Below are 19,480 nucleotides of genomic sequence, written 5' to 3'. Positions count from 1 at the left end.
TCTCCACGTCCATCCTTGGGCTGGCCACCCTTGAACTCCAGAATGTCTTTAGCAGGTAATAACTGGCTGCAAAGTGGGCCCCCTGCCCTGGTAGCCCTCTCGAGAAAAGTGGCAGGGCAGAGTTTTTCCTCTTTTTGTTTAAGTTCCTATATAATATTCTTGATTTTGCCTCTTAGCCTGGAAAGCCAGAAATGTTTACTGTCTGCATCTGAACAGAAAAGGTTTATCAGCCCCTGCTCTGAAAAATAAGTGAGGATTACACAGAAGGGTGTCAGTGGAACGTGCTTAGCAAAGAGGTACCAGTAAGTTGTGAACTTGTGGCGCTGTGGTTGAGCTTCAGGTGTTTCCATTCCTAGCCCTGACCCCTGCGTTGGGGTTTGTACAGTGTAGGAGCTGGTTGAGACTTCATTTGGTAAGAGGGAGCCTCTGCTGGTCCAGCCCCAAGGAAGGGGTCCCCCAAATGCAGAGAACATGCACAGCCAGTGTCTTCTTCCACTTTTTAAAAAATTGATTCAGCACTTGAGACTTTAACAGATGTTGAAATTTCAGTTTTGACAAGATTCCAAGATACAACAGTGGCTGCACACTCACATGAGATGCAGAGGGCGGTGTCAGAGAGGAGAGAGAAGATGCTGAAAACTGTCTCCTGTCCTTAGAGCCATCAGGCAGGCCAAGGATGTGAGGGTTCAGTGTGTGGTGAGGATGGATGTTTTGGGGGAGACTTTGGAGGAGGGTTTTGGTCAATGTAGCTGGTGTGGTGAGTCTCATGGCCATCAGGGTGAAGGGTGGGGAACCCAGAGTCCCACCTTGGGCAGATGGAATGAGGGGACCTCAGAGGCTTACCCTTTACCCTGTGCCTTAAGGCAGTGGCACTATGACCATTGACTCAGTCCTGGGAAATCCAGAGCTCCCCTGTCCAGTGCAGTAGCCACTAGCCATGTGGCTGTTTGAAATAATTAAAATTTAAGCTTGTTTGTCACTCCAGCCACTTGTCCAGTGTTCAGTGGTCATGAGGGTCTAGTGGCCACCATATGGACAAGGAAGAAACATGTCCATCATCTCAGAAAGTGCTACTGGGTAGTACTGAGGGTCAGGGTGGCTGCACATCTACTTTGCTGTGAAACAAGGAGAGATATAGTTTGGATTGGCCAGCCTTCCAGAGTTCTCCATACTAACAGAGACTGTAATAGCAACAAAGGCCACATGGCCCAAGCTGGAAATATTTTCTACCTGGCCCTCTGCAGGCAAGGCCTGCCAAACCCTGGTTTGGAGAATGGGTTTCCATTGGGGTGGGAAGCATTGCCAGGAGCTGGGAGGCTGGTAAGGAGGCCCAGGCAGAAGTTCTGACAGCTCACACTGGGAAACACGTGGATGTTTCTGAGAAATATTTTGGAAGTAGAGTTCATGAGACTCACCTGTGAATTAGATATAAGGGGTGGGTACAGGGTGGAGAGGATAAGAGAAGGATGGCATGGGGCATCTGGTCTGGCTGGACAGCTGGTGGGTCATGGAGCACTGAACCTGGTGAAAATAGGTGATATGGTTTCGCTGTGTCCCCACCCAAAATGTCATCTTGAATTATAATCCCCACAATCCCCATAATCTCCACGTGTCAAGGGAGAGGCCAGGTGGAGGCAATTGAATCACAGGGGGCAGTTTCCTCCATGCTATTCTCACAATGGTGAGTTCTCACAAGATCTGATGGTTTTATAAGGGACTCTTCCCCCTTCACTTGGTACATCTCCCTCGTGCCACCTTATGAAGAAGGTGCTTGCTTCCCCTTTGCCTTCTGCCATGATTGTAAGTTTCCTGAGGCCTCCCCAGCCATGCTGAACTGTCAGCCAATTAAACCTCTCTTCTTTATAAGTTACCCAGTCTCAGGCAGTTATTTTTAGCAGCGTAAGAAGGGACTAATACCGTAGGGATCTGTCTGGATTAGTGCCATGTCCACAGCTTCTAGAATAGTGCCTGGAACCCATGGTTGTTCAACAACATTTGCAAGATGGGTTGATGGTTGAATGAGTAAGAGGGAAGGGAAGGCTCAGGAGAATTTGTTGTGGGGACCAAGATTCAAGTTTGGATGTGATTGGCCTCCAGATGGAGATGCCAGTGTGGCCAGCTGGTAACACATGAGTCTGGAGCTCAGAGAAATGGTCCAGGGTTAACAGAGAAATGGAATCAGTTCTGAAGCCAGAGGAGTGGATGAGAATGACCTGTGAGAAGGTTAGACAGGGAAGAGGACCTAGGCCTGCATCCTGGGGCAGCCCAGGTGGACATTCAGATGCAGGAGGTGGGACCTGCCAGAGAGGCTGAGCAGAGGTGGCCAGGGCTCCAGGGGAGAACCAGGAGAGTATGTGTCGGAAAGCCAGAGGGGAAAGTGTTAAAGATGGTGGATGGCTGAGTAGGGTGGCCCTGGCTCAGTAGGGGGGCCAGGCCTTGCTGGGTGGAGATGCAGTGTTAAAGGTCATCTTTCATAAGTTCATTTTTCAAAGGAGCAGATAATTGTAACTAAGCTGGGAATGTACATGAGGTCAAGAGTGTTTGGTTTGGTTTTGAGTAGGATATTTTAGATCTTGCTGGGATCCTGAAAAGAAGGATAAGTCAGTGATGCAGGCCAAGGGGGGCAACCTGTCAGTAGCTCAGAGGGATGTGGAACTGGCCCAAGTCAGTGTTTATCTAGTGAAGTCTTATGTGGAGATCAGACATAGAAGATAGATCCAGATGGTTGGCTGGGGCTGACCCAGGAGTGGGAACACTGACCCCAGGCTGCTCTTCCTCCCTGGTAATGCTTCCTTTGGTGGCACCTCTGAGCAGACCCTTGGAGCCTGGTTCAGATGCTGGCCACATTGTCCTGGAGGAGATGAGTCAGAGGAGTACTGAGTAGCTCTAGACAAACCTTCCCCACTATAGTCTCATGTTGGCCTTTCCACCCTTGTAGTGGGCAGGGTCGGGTATTTTATACAGATGTTTGTACAGATGAGACTGAGACTCACTAAGCAAGGTGGAGACCAAAGTCACTCATCTGTAAATAGGTCAAACACATGGAGGAAGGGGGTGGATGCTGGATACTGGTGTAATTGAGGCCAGGTGAGCCATTTCCATGACATCTCTGTCTCCCAAAAGCAGGACTTTGGAAATGTGCTGGGTGACCAGTCCCCTGAGAGCGTGACCCATTCACAAAGAAGCAATCAGGAACAAGAAGTCCTGTAAACCTAAACAATCAAAGCAGGGCGTGAATGCAAGGACCACTTTAAAGGGCTTCAGAATAATAGATGTGTGAATATCTGAAAAGGGGTGGGACCCCCCAGGAGGAAACTTCCTAGAAGAAAACTAGGCCTGGGCTGGCTACTGAGAGCTCACCCCATGCCTGGTGGTCTTGGCCAGGAGCTTGGCTGCCGAGGAAATGGGCTGTGAGGTGTGGTATCCCAAGAATGAGGGTGTCCACTTGCCTGTGCTGATTTACACAAGACAGAAAACTCCACAAAGTTATAACTGGAACCTACATAGAGAAAATGGGCATTTCTATGCTTACCTGTGGCTTAACAAGGACACCTCACAACTATTTTTACTTAGAAAGCATAAAAAATTTACATTGATGTTATTATCAGGGCAAAACTTACTAAGTGAAACAACTAATCAGAGTTGTAGACTCTTAGACCTTATAGGTTACAAGTCAGATGACATAATGACAGTCTGAAAGCATAGGAGTCTTAAACGCTTTTTAACAAGTAACACTTTTGAGGACAGTTTAATGTAGTAAGAAAAATAAAATGAAAACCGCACTTTCATGTGGGTATCCATGCAGAACAAAAGAGTATAGAGCCGATTGTAATGGTTGTTCTCAGTTCAGGCCAACTTCATAACACAGAGCTGAGTCTGCCCTCTGCAGTTGGAGTATGTGTTGTTGGGGGAGAACAACACATACTCCATCTCTGCTTTCAGAGATTTTGTTCTCCAGGCATTAGGAGGGCTCGCCCTTCTGAGATAAGGACTCCATTGTCATGAACTTAACATAAGAAAGGGCTGGGAATGAGATTTTTAAAACTTCCAACATGGGCAATAAAGGAACAGAAACTAATGATAGCTAATGGGATACAAGAGGCGTGCAATATTTGCATCTGGTGTTTAGCTCGAGGCTCTCTGCGGACAGGAATTAGGCCTGTTGTAACACTCCCTCCCTTGACCCCTGTGTTTTCAGCACCATGGACAGCACCAGCAGCTACTGAGTACCTCTGGAAACAGCAGCTGATAGATGAATGAACCCCATAGCAGCTAACACAGTGACCCAAGGACAAGCTCCAGCTCCACCAGGCTTTTCCCTTAGACATACAGTGGGGAAAGTGTTCGTGTCTTCATTGGGTAGTTGTCAAAACTGAATAAGATGATGTGTGCCAGGTGCCTTCTACAGGACTTAGCACTCAAGAGTGTGCTGAGAGGGCAGGAAGTGAGGGAATGCTGGTCCCAGGGAGACCACCTCTCTTGGATCAGAGGGAAGGAAGAACAGAGATGCTGGGGACAGCAGTTTGCATTTGAGTCAGAAATCCAAGAGGAGCCCCGGTCTGATGACTTCAGTTTCCCCATAAAGCTGGAGGTGAAGCTGTGTGGTAGGAGCAGGCAAAGGTGGGAAGCTGGAGGTGGGGAAGGGTCAGAAAGGGCTTGAGCAGTCATGCAGAGCACCTGCAGGAGGAAGCTCCTGGCCACGGGTCCTGCAGAGTGACAGTTCTTCCTGAAGTGGACTCCATAGGCTGTTCCTCCTGCAATACTAGGCAAGGGCAGAAGCAGACAAGTGGGAGCTTCATCCCCAGATGAAACTTTTCCAGAGAGTTAAATGGAAAGGAATCCAGGCAAAGGACTTAGGGACTGTTGGTCAGATTGTTTTTGAAATAATGGATGATGGAACCCAAGCCAGGTAAAAAGAGAAATAAGAAAGGGAAGGATTGATGGGTTGAGGGAAAGCTGGGGATGGGCAGGCTGAGGGGTGGTTGTGAAGGAGGTGGATGGAGCCTGAATGAGCAGCTAGAAAGGGAGGGATGAGGGTTCTGGGTGGCCTGACCCTTCCTCCAAGTCGATCCTTCCTATCCTCACTCCCACTCTAGGCTGGCATGCCAGATGTTAGAGCTGCTGCAAACAGACAAATAAGAATGAGAGCTGCTGGACTGGAGGGTTACACTGTGTCATGGCCACTTCTTGCTTAAACTGAGAAAGAATCCTGTGAGGGGCTATTGTTAACACAATGCCATGCATGAGTAAATGGAGTTTTGGAGAGATTTAGTAACTTAAGGTCCACGAGTAAATTCAGAGACCACTTGAGCCTGGGTGTGTCTGACTCCAAAACCTGGCATGGTGAACACTGCTCCTAGGGGAGGTGGGAGCTGTGGCATGGACCTCTCATGTGGAAAAAATAACAGAATCCCTAATACTATTGAAATGACTTCCCTCTCTGCATCCTCCTCTCTCTGCTTCTGATGTCTCTATTGAGAGTTGAACTTGCAGGAAGTCAAGTGCCTGTGTGAGGTCACTGCTGTGTATGCTCTTCACGATCCCATCCCACCAAACCCTCTTGATTTGCTCTCTTACTTCCACTGCTGTCAGAGGAAACATGCTTTTGAACTCTCTGCTTTGCCTTTGAACCAGCCAAGATGCCATCTGCATCCAGTGGTGAAGAAGCAGATGCTGGCAGCCTCCTGCCCACCACCAATGAGCTCTCCCAAGCCTTAGCTGGGGCTGACTCCCTGGACAGTCCTCCCAGACCTCTGGAGAGATCCGTGGGCCAACTCCCCAGCCCGCCACTGCTGCCCACTCCGCCACCCAAGGCAAGCTCCAAAACCACAAAAAATGTCACAGGTGGGTCCACATGCATCCTGTCCATCCTCTTTCCTTTCTCTGCCCCATCCATCCATCCATCCTACATTCATCCACCCATCCATCATCTGTCTATTCACCGATTCACTCATCCATCCATCCATCCATCCACCCATCCATCCATACCTTCAACCAGTCTTGATTGGGCACCCACTATGGGCTGGTTCTCATCATTAGCTTCTGTGACTGGGGCTCAGGGCAGGCCCAGAGGAGTAGATCTTACCAAGGAAACTATGGTTGTCAGGAGTAGACCGCCTAGGCTCCCTCCAGCAAACAGGGCAATCTCTTTGCAGGAGTCAAAGGGGGTATCTTCTAGGACCTGAATGTGAGAGATGCAGCCAGTTCCCAGGATTGGGCTTGGCTTTAGCTTGGCTTGGCTTTTCTTTTTCTTTTTTCCTTTCTTTTCTTTTCTTTTCCTTTCCATTCTGTTCCTTTCTGTTCCATTCCGTTCTTTCTGGATGTTCATGTGTCTGTCTTTCTCTTTGTGCTTCTCTCTGAGTCTCAGTCTCTTTCAGTCAGTCTCTCTCCCTTCCTCCCTCCCTCTCTCTGCTGGTCTCTGTTTTGCTGTTTCACTTTCCCATGAGTTCTGTCCAGCAAGGCAGAGCCAGGAGTAAACAGCAGACATTGGTGGTCAGATAGGGGTGCACAGCTGGACAGAGGCCCCCACAGTCATACACTTATGTAGCTTTTGTCACACTGGCAGAATAATCCTAGCAAGTAGAGATAATTACTTTGCAAGCTTAGGTATTTTTTGTCTGGAATTGACTGCTGCAAACAGGACACATTGATGGTCTCAGGGAAAAAGTAGGCTGTTTATCAAGAGATAATGACTTTTCAGAGTAAAGCCTTGCGTGCTGTCCTTGAAGGCCGTGGGTGTGAAACATGACACATAGCAGAGTTTGACAGTTTTGTTACAATCACCTAACCAGTGATTAACCACCATCAGTAATAGCCATTTGTTGGGTAGGCACGAGGTGCCCCATTTATAGTTGAGAAAACAGGCTCAGGAAACTCCAGTAACTTGTCCCAGGTCCTGGAAATGATTGAGACTTTTGAACCCAGTTTTTGGGCCCAAAGCTTGTTGCTACCACACGTGTGGCCAGGGGCTGGTGCCGTCCCCTCTGTTATCTCACCTAATCCTCATTGTGCTTCTTCCCAGTTTTCATGAAAGAGGGAACTGCCACCTTTTGGAAGAGGTGTCAGCTGCTGGGACAGGGAGAGCCCGGGCATGAGCTCGGGAGGGCTGGGTCCCACACCCTGGCTCTTTTCTGGGGACCTTACTGCCCCTTATGGGGTGAATGTTCAACCTGGAGGTGACTCTTGGGTGGAAACTGCTTTCAGTGGGGCATTTTCCTTGTACACCTAACACGAATTAAGTATTCCAATCTAACTGATGATTCTCAGCCAGACACCGCAGAAACAGGAGGTGAGATGCACCCCACAGGGGGCCTCTTTAGCTGGGACTGCAGATGTTCTGGATGGGTTAGATGTGGGGCTGTGGTGCCCCGTGGTGTCCCAAGTAGTGTTGGTTTGTGGGAGAATGTGCTGCTGGGTGGGTGGAGGGATGAGTGAGGGGGCGCCCCCTCCACCCCACCGCCCTGAGACTTGGCCCCGGCTGTTCTCCCTGCCAGAACATTCTCCCTTCCTGCTTTGCCTGGTCAGTACCTCTGCATGCTTGGGACCACAGCTCAAGCTGTTTCTCCTTCAGGGGAGCCAGCCCTGACCCCTGACCTCATAGCACCATGTGCCCCATCTTCCAGCATTTACCACATTGCCCCACCTTGTTTAGTGGGTTGAATGGTGTCCCCCCAAAATTCCCATCCACCTGGAACCTCAGAACTGACCTTATTTGGAATAAGGGTCTCTCAACTGTCATTAAGTTAAAGATCAAGCTGAGCTCATGCTAGATTAGGTTAGACCCTGAATCCAACGACAGTGTTCATGTGAGAGGCAGAACAGGACACACAGGGATGGGACTGATGCATCCACAGAACTCCAAGAATTTTCCAGGGAGAGAGGCCTGGGACGGCATCTCCCTCATGGCCTCAGAAGGAACCAACCCTGCCAGCATCTTGATTTCAGACTTCTGGTCTCCAAAACTGTGAGAGTTGTTCTGTTGCTTTGGGCTGCCCAAGGAGCCATACATGCCTTGTCTGTTTGCCTCTCTCTAACCACCTGCCCCCCAGACAGTAGTCCCTGAGAGCTGGCCACACGTCTGTGTTCACTGTCAAATCCAAGTGCAGGCATAGTACAGGGCATACAGCAGGCACTCAGCAAGTGCAGATGATGGTTGGATGGATGAATGAATGAGTGAATGAATGCATGCATGTTCTGAACGCTGTCTGTCTGCTTTCTGCATCTTTCTACATCTCTGTAGATGAATCCAAATATTCAGTCTGTGTGACATGGTCACACAAATTACAGTACGAAGTTTGAGGCAAAACTGTGCTACTTTAGATTTTGTTATTGTCTTTGTGATAGCTCCTTTTTTCCTCCATTGAAACCTAAAACCATTTAAAGTGCATTCAATTAGTCACCATCCACCTCATTTTATTCTGGCGAATGTATAATTTGTTCCTGGCCCTCAATAACTTGGTAACCCAGAGAGTTTCCTGCCTCTCCCCAGCTTGGGAAGGTCGGGCCTCAGACAGCACAGGTCTTCACTCTGACTCCACACGCCCTAAATTCTGGCATTCTGTCCCCGGTCTGCGGACCCTTCTGGCTTCCGCCCTGCCCTCAGTTGCAAGGACATCAGGGGATACTCGGACACATATGCGTTTCCATATGGATTGAATTGAGACTGGGAGGTGGAGGAGGGTGGTTCCGAGCTATGGGCCCTGGCCTGGCTTCTTACTGCACAGACTACATTTTGGTGACTTTGATTTAATTTTCTCAGTTCCTCTTTTTCCTTCTCCTTTGGGAAAAGGTTCATGTGCTTCAGCATGTGAACACTAGATGGCAGCAAAGAAGAAAGTCTCCTTACCTGGGCTTCCCTTGCTGCAGGAGGGACCCTGGCCCAACTGAGTCTCCACCCAAGGCAGGACTGCAGGTGTCTTAGTTCATCTGAGTACTTATAAACCAATTTATTCCTCACTCTTCTGGAGGCTGGAAGTCCAAGACCAAGGTGCCGGCAGATTTGGTGTCTGTGATGAGGGCTTGCTTCCTGGTTCACAGGCCAAATTCCTGGACTTTCTTGAAAAGTCTTCACCTCTGATCACCCTCTGAGTCACCACAGGCCCATTAAGGTGGGCGGGTTCTCCTCTGTGTGCTGTGGTCCTCACCCTGCCCCCATGGAGAAATTGCAGGAGGTCCTTTGCGTTCCTGGGTTTCACCTGCCTGGTCCCTGGAGATGCGTTTACCCTTCTCCCTTTTACCTCTCCTTTACCCCTGCTGTCACCTGGTCCAGTTGGTGACACTCAACTCTGAGGGATGGGAGTCCCACAGCCTCTGCCAAGTGTAAGTGGAGCTGGGTGCGATGTGCTGATCTCAGCCCCCTCCTTTTCCTGGCGGCCTGCCCCTGAGGTGGCTTCCGAGCCTCAGCTTCCTCATCTGTGAAATCGGGGTGACAAGGGGTCCCCTGCACAGGCTGGGTGGGGCGAGCCGGGCAAAGCTCTATGGGGGCCGTGGGGGCAGTGCTGGTTGTCACATCTGTGATTGACAGTGGGGCAGAGACCTGGTGGGATCCCAGCTCCACCAAACTGAGTGAGAGCAGGCAAACCACGCTGCCTCACTTTCCCTATTTGTACAACAGGGCTAGTGATTCCTTCCTCATGAGGCTGGGGTGAGGAGTAGAGGCAATGATGGTTAGAGACAGAGGGGCTGGGGATGCTGAGTGTCACCTGCGTGTGCTCAGGACTGGGGCACTGTCCTGAGCAGGAGCGGCCTGGGGAGGCTGAGGCCAGTGGGGAGAGGACAGTGCCGTGTGCGGAAGCTGGGGATGGGTCTCCCTGCAGCCCCTGCCCTGCCTGGCCACTTCTTGTGTGGCTGGCTCCTTGTCATCTCTCAGGTCTCAGCTCAAAGGTCCCCTCTGCAGAGAAGCCTTTCCTGACCTCCCTCTCCCAAACCAGCTACCACCTCCCCCAGCCCAGCCTAGTACTCAGCCCAGCCACGTGGTGCCCTCTCGCCCCCCTCTCACCCCCCTCCCTCTCCTGCTCTCTCTCCCAGCCCTTTTCTCCCCCTCTCCTTCTGTCACCTTCTCTCTTCTACAATCATTTGCTCTCTTTCTGTCTGCCGGGCCTCTGTCTGGCTCCATCAGTCAAGGACAGGGCCTGGCCCGTTTCCCTGTGGCCTGGCCTTGTCTGGCCAAGCAGGTGCTTGTGGAGAAAGTAAAATAGCTAAAGTCCTCCACGGGGTTTACAGTTTCCTTTTGGGTTTTGAGGAATAATTTTTATTGATGCTGTCCACATCCTAGGATTATACTGGAAGTTTGTTTCTAGTTTTTAGGGAATGGGGTAGTTTAGATCTGGTTGTTTTCCTGGTGGGATTAAAGGGATCTGGTGTTTGCACCAATCCTTCCAGGACGCTTTTGGAATGAGAGTTTGTGCTGAACACCTAAGAGCTTCTGGGCCTGCGCCAGCTGCTGGGCTCCTGAAAAGGAGCTGATGGTCTCATTTTACAGGCAAGGAGGCTAAGCCTTTGAGAGCTTCGGTGACTTGCCCAGAGTCCTGCACACTGGGTAATGGCAGATCAAGACCAGAGGCCAAATCTGCAGAAGACAAAGCCCATGCTCATTGCTCTTCTGGGCACCTGGCACCCTGCTGGCCCGGAGCACATGCAGGAAACCATCACTGAAGGAAGTAGGGGGTGTCCCACTCATTTAGACTTGATTGAGCAAAGTCTGTTTAGAATCATCTTCAAGGTCATTTCATGTCCACAAGTGTTTATTGCCCGTGTTTTAAGTGTCAGGCCTGGGGAAACTGTAGGAAGGAAGGTGGACACTGGCCTGCCAGGGAGCAAGAAACAGACGCAGCAACGTGATTCACTCCAAGTAAGAGGAAAGGTGTCAGGGCAGGCTCAGGTCCCAGGGGACAGGAGACAGGGGATCTGATCAAGACCTCTCTAAGGAAATGATATTCTAGCAGAGGAGGGGGGAAACATTTCAGGCAGAAAGAACAGCCCATGCAAAGACGCAGATTGGAGGGAGTGTGGTGCCTTCAAAGACAGGAGAGATCTTTACATGCTGGAGCGAAGAGAGTGAGGTGGAGATGCAGCTAGGGAGCCGAGCTGGGCCACCCCCAGGGACCTTGAGACTGGGCCATGAGTTCGAATCACGTCCTAAGGAAAATGGGAGAGCGATCCAATTCACCTTCTGGGGTGATCCTCCTGGCAGAGGTACAGGGAGAGGGTTGGAGCCCAGAAATTTATTCCTCACTGTTCTGGGGGCTGGAAGTGCAAGCCCAAGGTGCTGGAACAGACGCTGTGGGGAGGGCAGAGTGGACCATGGTGTTCATCCAGGCTGAAGGGTGGTTGCACAGTTTCTTCTGGGCTTCCCAAGAACAAGAAGCAGCTTCAGGAAGCTGAATTCATAGCAGAGAAGCAGGAAGGAGGCTTTTCTAAGCCCGACGCCCTGCAGGGAGGGTGCTGGTGCTGGCGTCTGCAAGGCTCGGCCCCTAACAGGGTGTGCCCTACAGATGGAGCAGAACTGGACAGAGATGCACCCTGGCCTCTAGCCTTGGGAGCAGGGATCCTGGTCCAGCATCTTGGCATTAGTTGGGGCTGCCTCCTGGAGGCGCAGGGGAGTGCCCTTTCCGCTCATGGTCTCCAGTCTCAGCAAAACCCTTGGTCCCAGCTCCTGAAGACTTAACGTTCTTGCTGCTTCCTCCCACACCCCAGGCCAAGCCGCAATCTTCCAAGCCTCCAGCATGAAGAGTGCCGACCCTCCCCTCCGGGGCCAGCTCTCCACACCCACGGGGTCTCCGCATCTCACCACAGTCCACCGGCCTCTTCCCCCAAGCCGCGTCATTGAGGAGTTGCACAGGGCGCTGGCCACAAAGCACCGCCAGGACAGGTGAGGCCCTGCCACAGGAGGGAGACCTGTGCTGCCAGAATCCCTGCCTGGCCAGCCTCAGGCTGTGCAGCTCATGCCACGCCCAGGGCCCCGGCTGGGTCGCCCGTTCTACAGTCACTGTCTTGAAATTCCTGATAACTTCTGAACAAGGAAGCCACATTTTCATTTTGCACCTCGCTCTGCAGATTACGTAGCTGATCTTGGTTCCCACGTTCTGGGATGGGGTGCACAGCGAATGTGCACTGTGGGAACCTGGCCACCAAGTCCTGTGCATGAGCCCCTCAGGACCCAGGGTGGGGTGGGAGCTTTGCAAGAGAGAATGACTTAGAGAGAAGTGGCTGTTCCACTTTGTCCCAGGACACTGAGGGCTTCATTGTTGTCACTGGGCAAGAGTGTAAGGCAGCCTAGGCCTGCAGCTTACTCTTATTTTGGATCACATGTGTCTCATGGACTGTGAAAGATGAGAGGTAAAATAGGTAACGGGAGACAGTATAGTTTGGAGGAATATTAGACAAACAAAATTGTCCTTCTCAGTTTTTGTGAAGTCCTCGCCCCGAACGTTGATTGCACTACATTTTGGCAGGTTTTATTACTTGCATGTTCTGTGCTTTTCAAAACAGCGTGTTGTAAACAGCCATTTGCCTTGAACTCAAATCCTCATGCTCCTTCTTGTGTGTCCAGGATAAAAAACGAGAGGCTGCATGCATTTTGGGGCTGCCTCTGTGATATACATTATAAGCTCCAAAGTCAATCGTGCTGGGTTTTGGGGTGAAGGGGGTAACCTATAACCTGAACCATCTTTCCGGTTTAGCTTTCAAGGAAGAGAAAGTAAAGGGTCTCCAAAGAAGCGGCTGGATGTCCGTCTGTCGAGAGCGTCCAGCGTGGAGCGGGGCAAGGAGAGGGAGGAGGCTTGGAGCTTCGACGGGGCCTCGGAGAACAAGCGAACTGCCGCTAAGGAATCTGAGGAGAACAAGGAGAACCTGATCATCAATTCTGAACTCAAGGACGACTTGCTTTTGTATCAGGACGAGGAGGCGCTGAACGACTCCATTATTTCTGGTGAGGAAAGGGTGGCCCATTAAGTGTGGGGATCTCGGCCAGAGGTCTAGTGTCGCCAGGGAGTCGGGGACAGAGCTCGTGCCTGGGGGAGGAACAGGTCGAGGGGGTGCACCTGGGGAGAAACAGGAGGGGGGCTGTGTCCTCTGGAAATGAGCCTCTCCTGAAACAAGCTGGGGTGGGCGTGCACAGCCAGGCTTAGAGCAGGGAATTAGAAAATACCCTGGGGAAATTGTTTTGAGAGTTGCATATTAGTTTTCATGTGTATGTGAAAAAAAAAAAAAACCACAAAAGTGGTGAAGCAAGTGACTTTGAGAATGCCACCCCTGAGGATGGTGTGGCGAATAGTATATAGGTGGTGTACAGATGCTCAGTGTACAGAAGTTATAGCAAAAAAAAAACAAAAAACAACTGTAACAAGTAAAGCAAGGTGAGATGGAAGCAGGGGGAGAGGGAGGGAGAGACATTGCTCTATTGATCCCAAATGGCCGTCTCGAAGTGGTGTGAACAGGACAGGCAGCGTATGCTTGTTTGGGGGCAGATGCTCACAGGGTCCTTGGAAGCCAGCTCCGTATTTGTCCTCATGGTGCATTCTCGAGGTCAGAGTAATTGCTCCGTCCTACCCTTGAGGACTCCAGGGCTCGGGACGATAGAGGCCTGCAGACCACCCTGTGATGAAGGGAGAATGAGGCTCAGGCTGGGGGTTTCCCTCCCAGCTGGTATCGGCTGTGCGGGGCCCTCTGGTTACTCCCAGGAAGGTCCAGGGTGGCCATGGTGGTTGGCCTGCAAGGGAAGAATCAGGAAGCGTTCGTTGCTGTTCTTCCTGGAAGCATCTCATGGTGACTGTTACAGGCATGGGCAGAGCTCAGGCCATGTCTCCCTGGGTGTCTGTGGGGAGCAGGAAAGGGCATCAGATGTCGGTGCTGACCCTGGCTGGTACTGAAGGCATGCGGTGGGTACTGTGATGGGTGGACAGGCTGGCAGCCCAGGGCTCCATGGCCTCCCGCTTCCTGCTGCTCTGGAGCCTTTCCACCGGGTCCGAGGAAGCAATTCTGAATATGTGGCTGCAAAACATGAAAGGGGTGGGGGTGCTGTTACCCGTGTGTTTGGAGGAGGCCGACTTCCACCGCAGAACCAGTGTCTTTGTGGCAGAAACTAGGAGCTGCACACTGGCCTGAGGACACCGACGTCTCTGAAGAGGCTGGAGCCTGTGGTGTTCTCCAGACTCATTAGGCCCTGGAATCCTTGCCCTTAAACACCTGTGAGTCTCCAGCAGAAGGGTGCTATGTGGGTGCACTTCTGAGAACAGCTGGTGTTGGGGTGGTCAAGGGCTAGAGCAGGGTCCTTCAGCCTCAGCACTGGTGGCATGAGGCCAGGCGATTCTCTGCTGGGGAGAGGGCCATCCTGGACACACTAGGATATTCTGCAGCATCCCTGGCCTCTCCACACTGGATTCCCCCAGTGAAGACAACCTAAAATGTCTCCAGACTTGGCCAGATGTCCCTGAGGGGCAGAATCACCCCCAGCTGAGAATCACTGGCATAGTCTGTGCCCCTGGTTTGGGGGTGCCCTTCCATAAGTCCCTTATCCACTCCAGGACACATGCTTTCATTGGTGAGAGGGAGATGGGAACTGCTTCCTCTCGACATTGACAATGTCAACAGCCAGGGCCCTTTACTGGGTGTATCTTGTGTCCGGGACGCTGGTCTAAGGTTGTGACAAGAAATGTTTTGTCCTCACAGGAACCCCATGAGGCTGATGACATCATAGTCCTTATTTTACAGATGCGTAAACTGAGGCATAGGGAGGCCATGTAACTGGCCATGGCCATGCAGCTCGTTAGTGCCAGACTGGGACTTGAACCCAGGCTGCCAGTGCCAGCTTTCCGCTCTGTGCTAGACCCTCTCTGAGGATGAGTGGATTAATCCATGTCAGCCCTTGGCACAGGGCCTGGCTCAGGGTGTACCTCGGAGAGCACTTCTTCCTGTCCTCAGCAGCCACACGGGGAGGAGAGCCCCTGGGGAGGAGAGCCCCTGGCCCAGAAGGGTCTCCCAGCTTGACTTTCCTTTAGGGCATTATTAGGCCGTCCAGATGCAGTGTCCTCACACCTGGCGTTAAAGGCATAATGCAGTCATTTTATTTAAACACAGAAGAGGATGGGAATCTGCGTTTCACCTCTCGGGAGCCTCAGGCCTGGCCCGGATGTGCCCTCAAAAAACTTTGTGGCAGCATGGTTGAGACGCAGAGTTTGTGCACTGGAGATGGCATCAAAGCACACCTAGTGGCACCCTTGGCTCCCGCCTCTGTCCCTCCTGCCCAGCGCCTGCCTTCTCTGAGTGCTCTGCACAGGGACGCCTCCTGCTCAGCCAGGTGGCCTGGTCACAGCCAGCTGTGTTAGCCTCTTGTGGCTGTTGTAACACCTTATCATCTGCTGGGTGGCTTATGACCACAGAATTTACTCTTCTGCAGTTCTGGAAGCTAGAAATCCAAAATCAAAGTGTGGGTAGGGTCATGCTCTCTGCGAGTGCTCCAAGGAGGAGCCATTCTCTTCCAGTTTCTGGTGGTTCCTGCGTTCTTGGCCTGAGACTCCCAGCCCTGCCTCTGTGGGCACATGGCCATCTCCTCTCCCTGCTTCCTCTCCCCTTCATATAAGGATAGTCATTGCAGGCAGGGCCCATCTGGATAATCCTGGATCATCTCCTCATCTAGAGATTAACTTAATTACTTCTGCAAAGATCCACTTTCCAAATAAGGTCACTTTCACAGGTCCTGGGGATTTGGACTTGGGCACATCTTTTAGAGAACCCCCTTTTAACCCCCTGATTCTACTCCTCTTGGTTAACTCATTCCTCTTCTCATTGAGCCAAAGCTAGGCTCTGGGCTTTGACCCACAAAGCCCCCTCTATCCCTGGGACCTCTGTGGCTGGGCCGGTCCATGGCCTCCAACAGAATGTGCTGTGAAGCTTGGACTTGGCCCTGGGCGGGTCCCTCCCCTGTCCCTGCCCCATTTCCTTGTTGTCAGATCGAAGGCCCTCATTGTTGGCTTCTATGACAACACTGAACCTTCCTTCCTAGCTGAGACACAGTTGCAGATTCACACTAATTCTTGTCATTCTCTATTCTCTGTCTCTTTGCTACCTATCAATTACTTATGTTGACTGTCTAATTTTGTCTGTATGAGGGATCATGCTGGTATCTGTCTGTGTCCTGTGGTGTGTCCATCATCCCACGGTACCTGGTTCTAAGAGTCAGTAAGCAACTGTTGGATGTGTGGCTTTAAACACATCTGTGACCCTGATGAATCCCTGATTTGTCCCTCCAGCCAACAGCCCCTGAGCTCCAGGGTGTCTCTGTGGACTGTACGCATCCACATGGGGACTGGTGCGCATTGCACAGCTTACATCTCCAGATCTCGGTTCCCATCTGTGCCCTGGGCTGGGACTCTTCCCCATTTCAATCAATACATCTTAGGCTCCTGCGAAGCTTTTGGCTTTGTGCTGATGTCCAGATGACCCTGAAGTCCTCTCTGCTCCCCTTGGAGCAGTTCGCGGGTCCAGCCAACTCCCTCTTCTCTGGCAATGGCTCGCTGTGCTCTCCTGCCTGGACTTGGCCCCCAGGCGGTCTCTCTGTACCACTATTGCCCCATTTCTAGTTCATTCTCCACACAGGTGGCCACAGGACCAGGGTCCCATGGAAGTTGGATAATGTTACCTCTTGCTTAAATCCCTCCAGTGGCTCCCTGAGGCACTGAATGCCACATCCTCCCCAGTGTCTGTGGCCCCACCCCATGTGGCCTGCCTCCCTCTCCCGGCTCGCCTCTCCCTTGGACCCAGCCCATGGGCCTCCCTGATGGTCCTCACACCCCAACCACAGCCCCTGAGACTCTTGCTGTCCCTGGAGGTGTGCATGGCTCCACCGCATTTAAAACATCGCTCAGTGCAGGAAGCCACCTGGCCGCTGTGTGGCAACACTTGGCCCCTTCTTCTCACCCAACCTTATTTTCCCTATGGCAGCGTCCCTGACCCCAATACCATTGGCTTTGCCCATGCAGCCTCTCTACCAGCACATGGGCTCCGAGAGACCAAGTCTTCGCCTCTGTAGTTCTTACAGCTCACGAGTGCTAAGTGCAAAATAAATATCAGTTAAATGAATGAGCCAGAATGGGCCAATGGGGGGTTAGAGGAGCCAGTGCCTGTAAAGTACTAACAGGTCCAAGTCCGGGGAGCCCTCCTCCCCGTACTGTTTCTCCCATGGTGTGGCTCGGACCTGAGCCTCTTGTTATTTGTCCTCGAAACCTGGTGTCCGTAAGTGAATACGGAGTTGGAGCTGGGGTCTGAGATTGGGGGAAGGTAGCACTCATGGTAGAAACTCATTCTGGAAACTGCTGTCATGAACGTGGCCCTGGCCCACCGCTGTAGTGCACTGTGCAACGTGTTACAGGGGATGTCATCTGCAAACCCTGGGTGAGGTCCCCTTTCCTCCATGGGTCTTTTGTGGGCCAAGGTCAGGGTTCCTGTCTGACCCTGAGAAACTCCTTGTTGAGGGCTGGGCTCATTGCACAAACTGGCAGGTATGTCTGGGGTGCAGCCTCCAGCCATTTGCAAATTGAGCCTTCTGTGTGCTGGTCCCAGGGTATACAGTCTAGGGTCCCTGAAGCCCTGAAATCAAGTGCAGAAAAGAGTGATTTGCTTTTGTCACATTCTCAACTGTGTCCCCAATGCTCCAGAAGTGATAAATCTCTGAGATAAAATGCTGTGGGAAAATTCAATATTGGTCCTAGAGAAAGTCTATAAATGTTGCTTTTTTGGGGGAAAATTACTCACAGTAGGAAAGGCCTGTAAGAGTATTTTGCTTTGCCTGGTGCAGACAATGGTGAATAATGGTTGTTATTTGCTTCTCTCTGCAGTGTGTTGAGTTCAAACCCCATTCCCACTGTCTCGCCTGATACGTTATTTTCGCATATTCATGGTGTGAAAGCAGAAAAGCACCAGGCAGCAAATTAATCAATTATTAATCGCAACAACTACTATTTTATTCATTTGATTATCCATTTATTCTCTCTCTCTCCCTCTCCATCTCCGTCTCCCTCTCTTTCCCCTGTTGAGGGAGGCTTGGCAGGCATTGTCTTATCCCATGTGAAAAAGAAAATTTTTGTTATCAAACATTTTTGTGAACTTCAATTCTCTATTAGAATGGAGAATGCATCTGCATCAGAATTTAATTTTCGGAAATGGTGGAGGCCCTATGCCCACATGCACACGCGTGCCCGTACACAAAGGCTTGCATACGGAGTGCCTTCGTGGGTATGCGTGGTCAGTGGTGGGTGAGCAGGGCCTTGCGCACATTCTCCAGTCATCAAAAGCGAATTTTATGAGAAACAGTCTTTGTGTTGTCACTGCCCCAAGATTTAAGTTTTGAAACCTGTCAAGAAAAAGATGTTTGTGTTTTGTCTTTTCTCTGCGCTGAACCCAAGAGTCATGACCACAGCTGTCTGGTTTGTCACAGTGTCCCGGCTCTGGGCCCAGTAGAAACATGTGAGGAGGGGGAGCGAGGGACTGAGGGGCTGCTATGGGAATCAGGGCTGCAAGGGAAGAACCTACTGATGCAAGAAAGCTGACTTCTCCAGAGCCCTCCAGCTGCCTGTGCTGCTCCTCCTCCTGCAGACAGCTTCTCCCAGGTGTTCATGACAGCAAGGCTGCAGGCTGGGACTCACCACTGTGTCTCACCTGGGCCCATGTAAGCACAGCACAGGCCCTCCACTTCATCCATGCTGGAGTCTTAGTCCCTTTGAGTTGTCATAACAAAATCCCTAGACTGGGTGTCTTATAAACAACAGAAATTCATTCCTCACAGTTCCAGAGACAGGGAAGTCCAAGATCAAGGTTCTGACACGTGGGGTCTGGCGAGGCCCCACTTTCTCATAGATGGTGCCTTCTATGTGTCCTCACATGGCAGAAGGGGCCACAGAGCGCTCTGAGGCCCCTTTCCTAAGGGCACCAATGCCATTGGTGAGGGTTCCACCTAATGACCTAATCACCTTCCAAGACCCTACCCCCCAAATACCATCACATCGGGGTTAGGCTTCAACATAGGAATTTTGGGGGACACAAACGTCTGGCCCCTGGCATTGGGAATGTCTCAGGGAAGGCTGTCTGTGCAGGGTGGGCCTCCGTCTCTGGGGCTTACTCTACGTAGAGAGACTCGCTGCAGGGTTTGGCCACCCCACTTGCCTCCACATGTTTCTTTCTAGCTCTGTGACCTTGGAAAAGTTTCTTAACCTTTCTGTGTTTCGGTTATACCCCTTGTAAATGGGGGTGACAACAAAGTTCTTATGAAGGTAAGCAGGGGTGCTCACCGAAGTATAGCTTTGTCTCATCGTGCTTAGTAAGCGTTCTGGTTGCCATGGTAATTAGCACTGTCATCCTCATCACTGTGGCTGAGGAGCATGCAGGAACAGGGAAGAACTGGGCATCCACCGCTCATCAAAATCCTGCCTCACAGGCATGAAGCAAAGTTTAGCTCCCAGTTTGTCAATGTTCCATAGCTGATTTGTGC

At 51.4% G+C, this 19,480-nt stretch overlaps 1 protein-coding gene across 5 annotated transcripts in view; it reads left to right on the top strand.

Moving 5' to 3' along the window:
• PHACTR3 (phosphatase and actin regulator 3) overlaps nt 1-19,480 on the top strand; it is a 272,059-nt gene that overhangs the window by 185,468 nt on the left and 67,111 nt on the right. For all 5 annotated transcript variants that reach the window (XM_004090051.2, XM_030825450.1, XM_003277518.2 and 2 more), the window contains exons 5-7: nt 5,635-5,844; nt 11,695-11,869; nt 12,681-12,928. In XM_004090051.2, the coding sequence (XP_004090099.1) occupies nt 5,635-5,844; nt 11,695-11,869; nt 12,681-12,928 (633 nt within the window). The remainder of the gene's footprint in view (nt 1-5,634; nt 5,845-11,694; nt 11,870-12,680; nt 12,929-19,480) is intronic.

This window comes from Nomascus leucogenys, chromosome 13 (genome assembly GCF_006542625.1).
Source record: "Nomascus leucogenys isolate Asia chromosome 13, Asia_NLE_v1, whole genome shotgun sequence".
Lineage (NCBI taxonomy): Eukaryota > Metazoa > Chordata > Mammalia > Primates > Hylobatidae > Nomascus > Nomascus leucogenys.
This window is presented reverse-complemented; position numbering and strand designations above follow the sequence as displayed.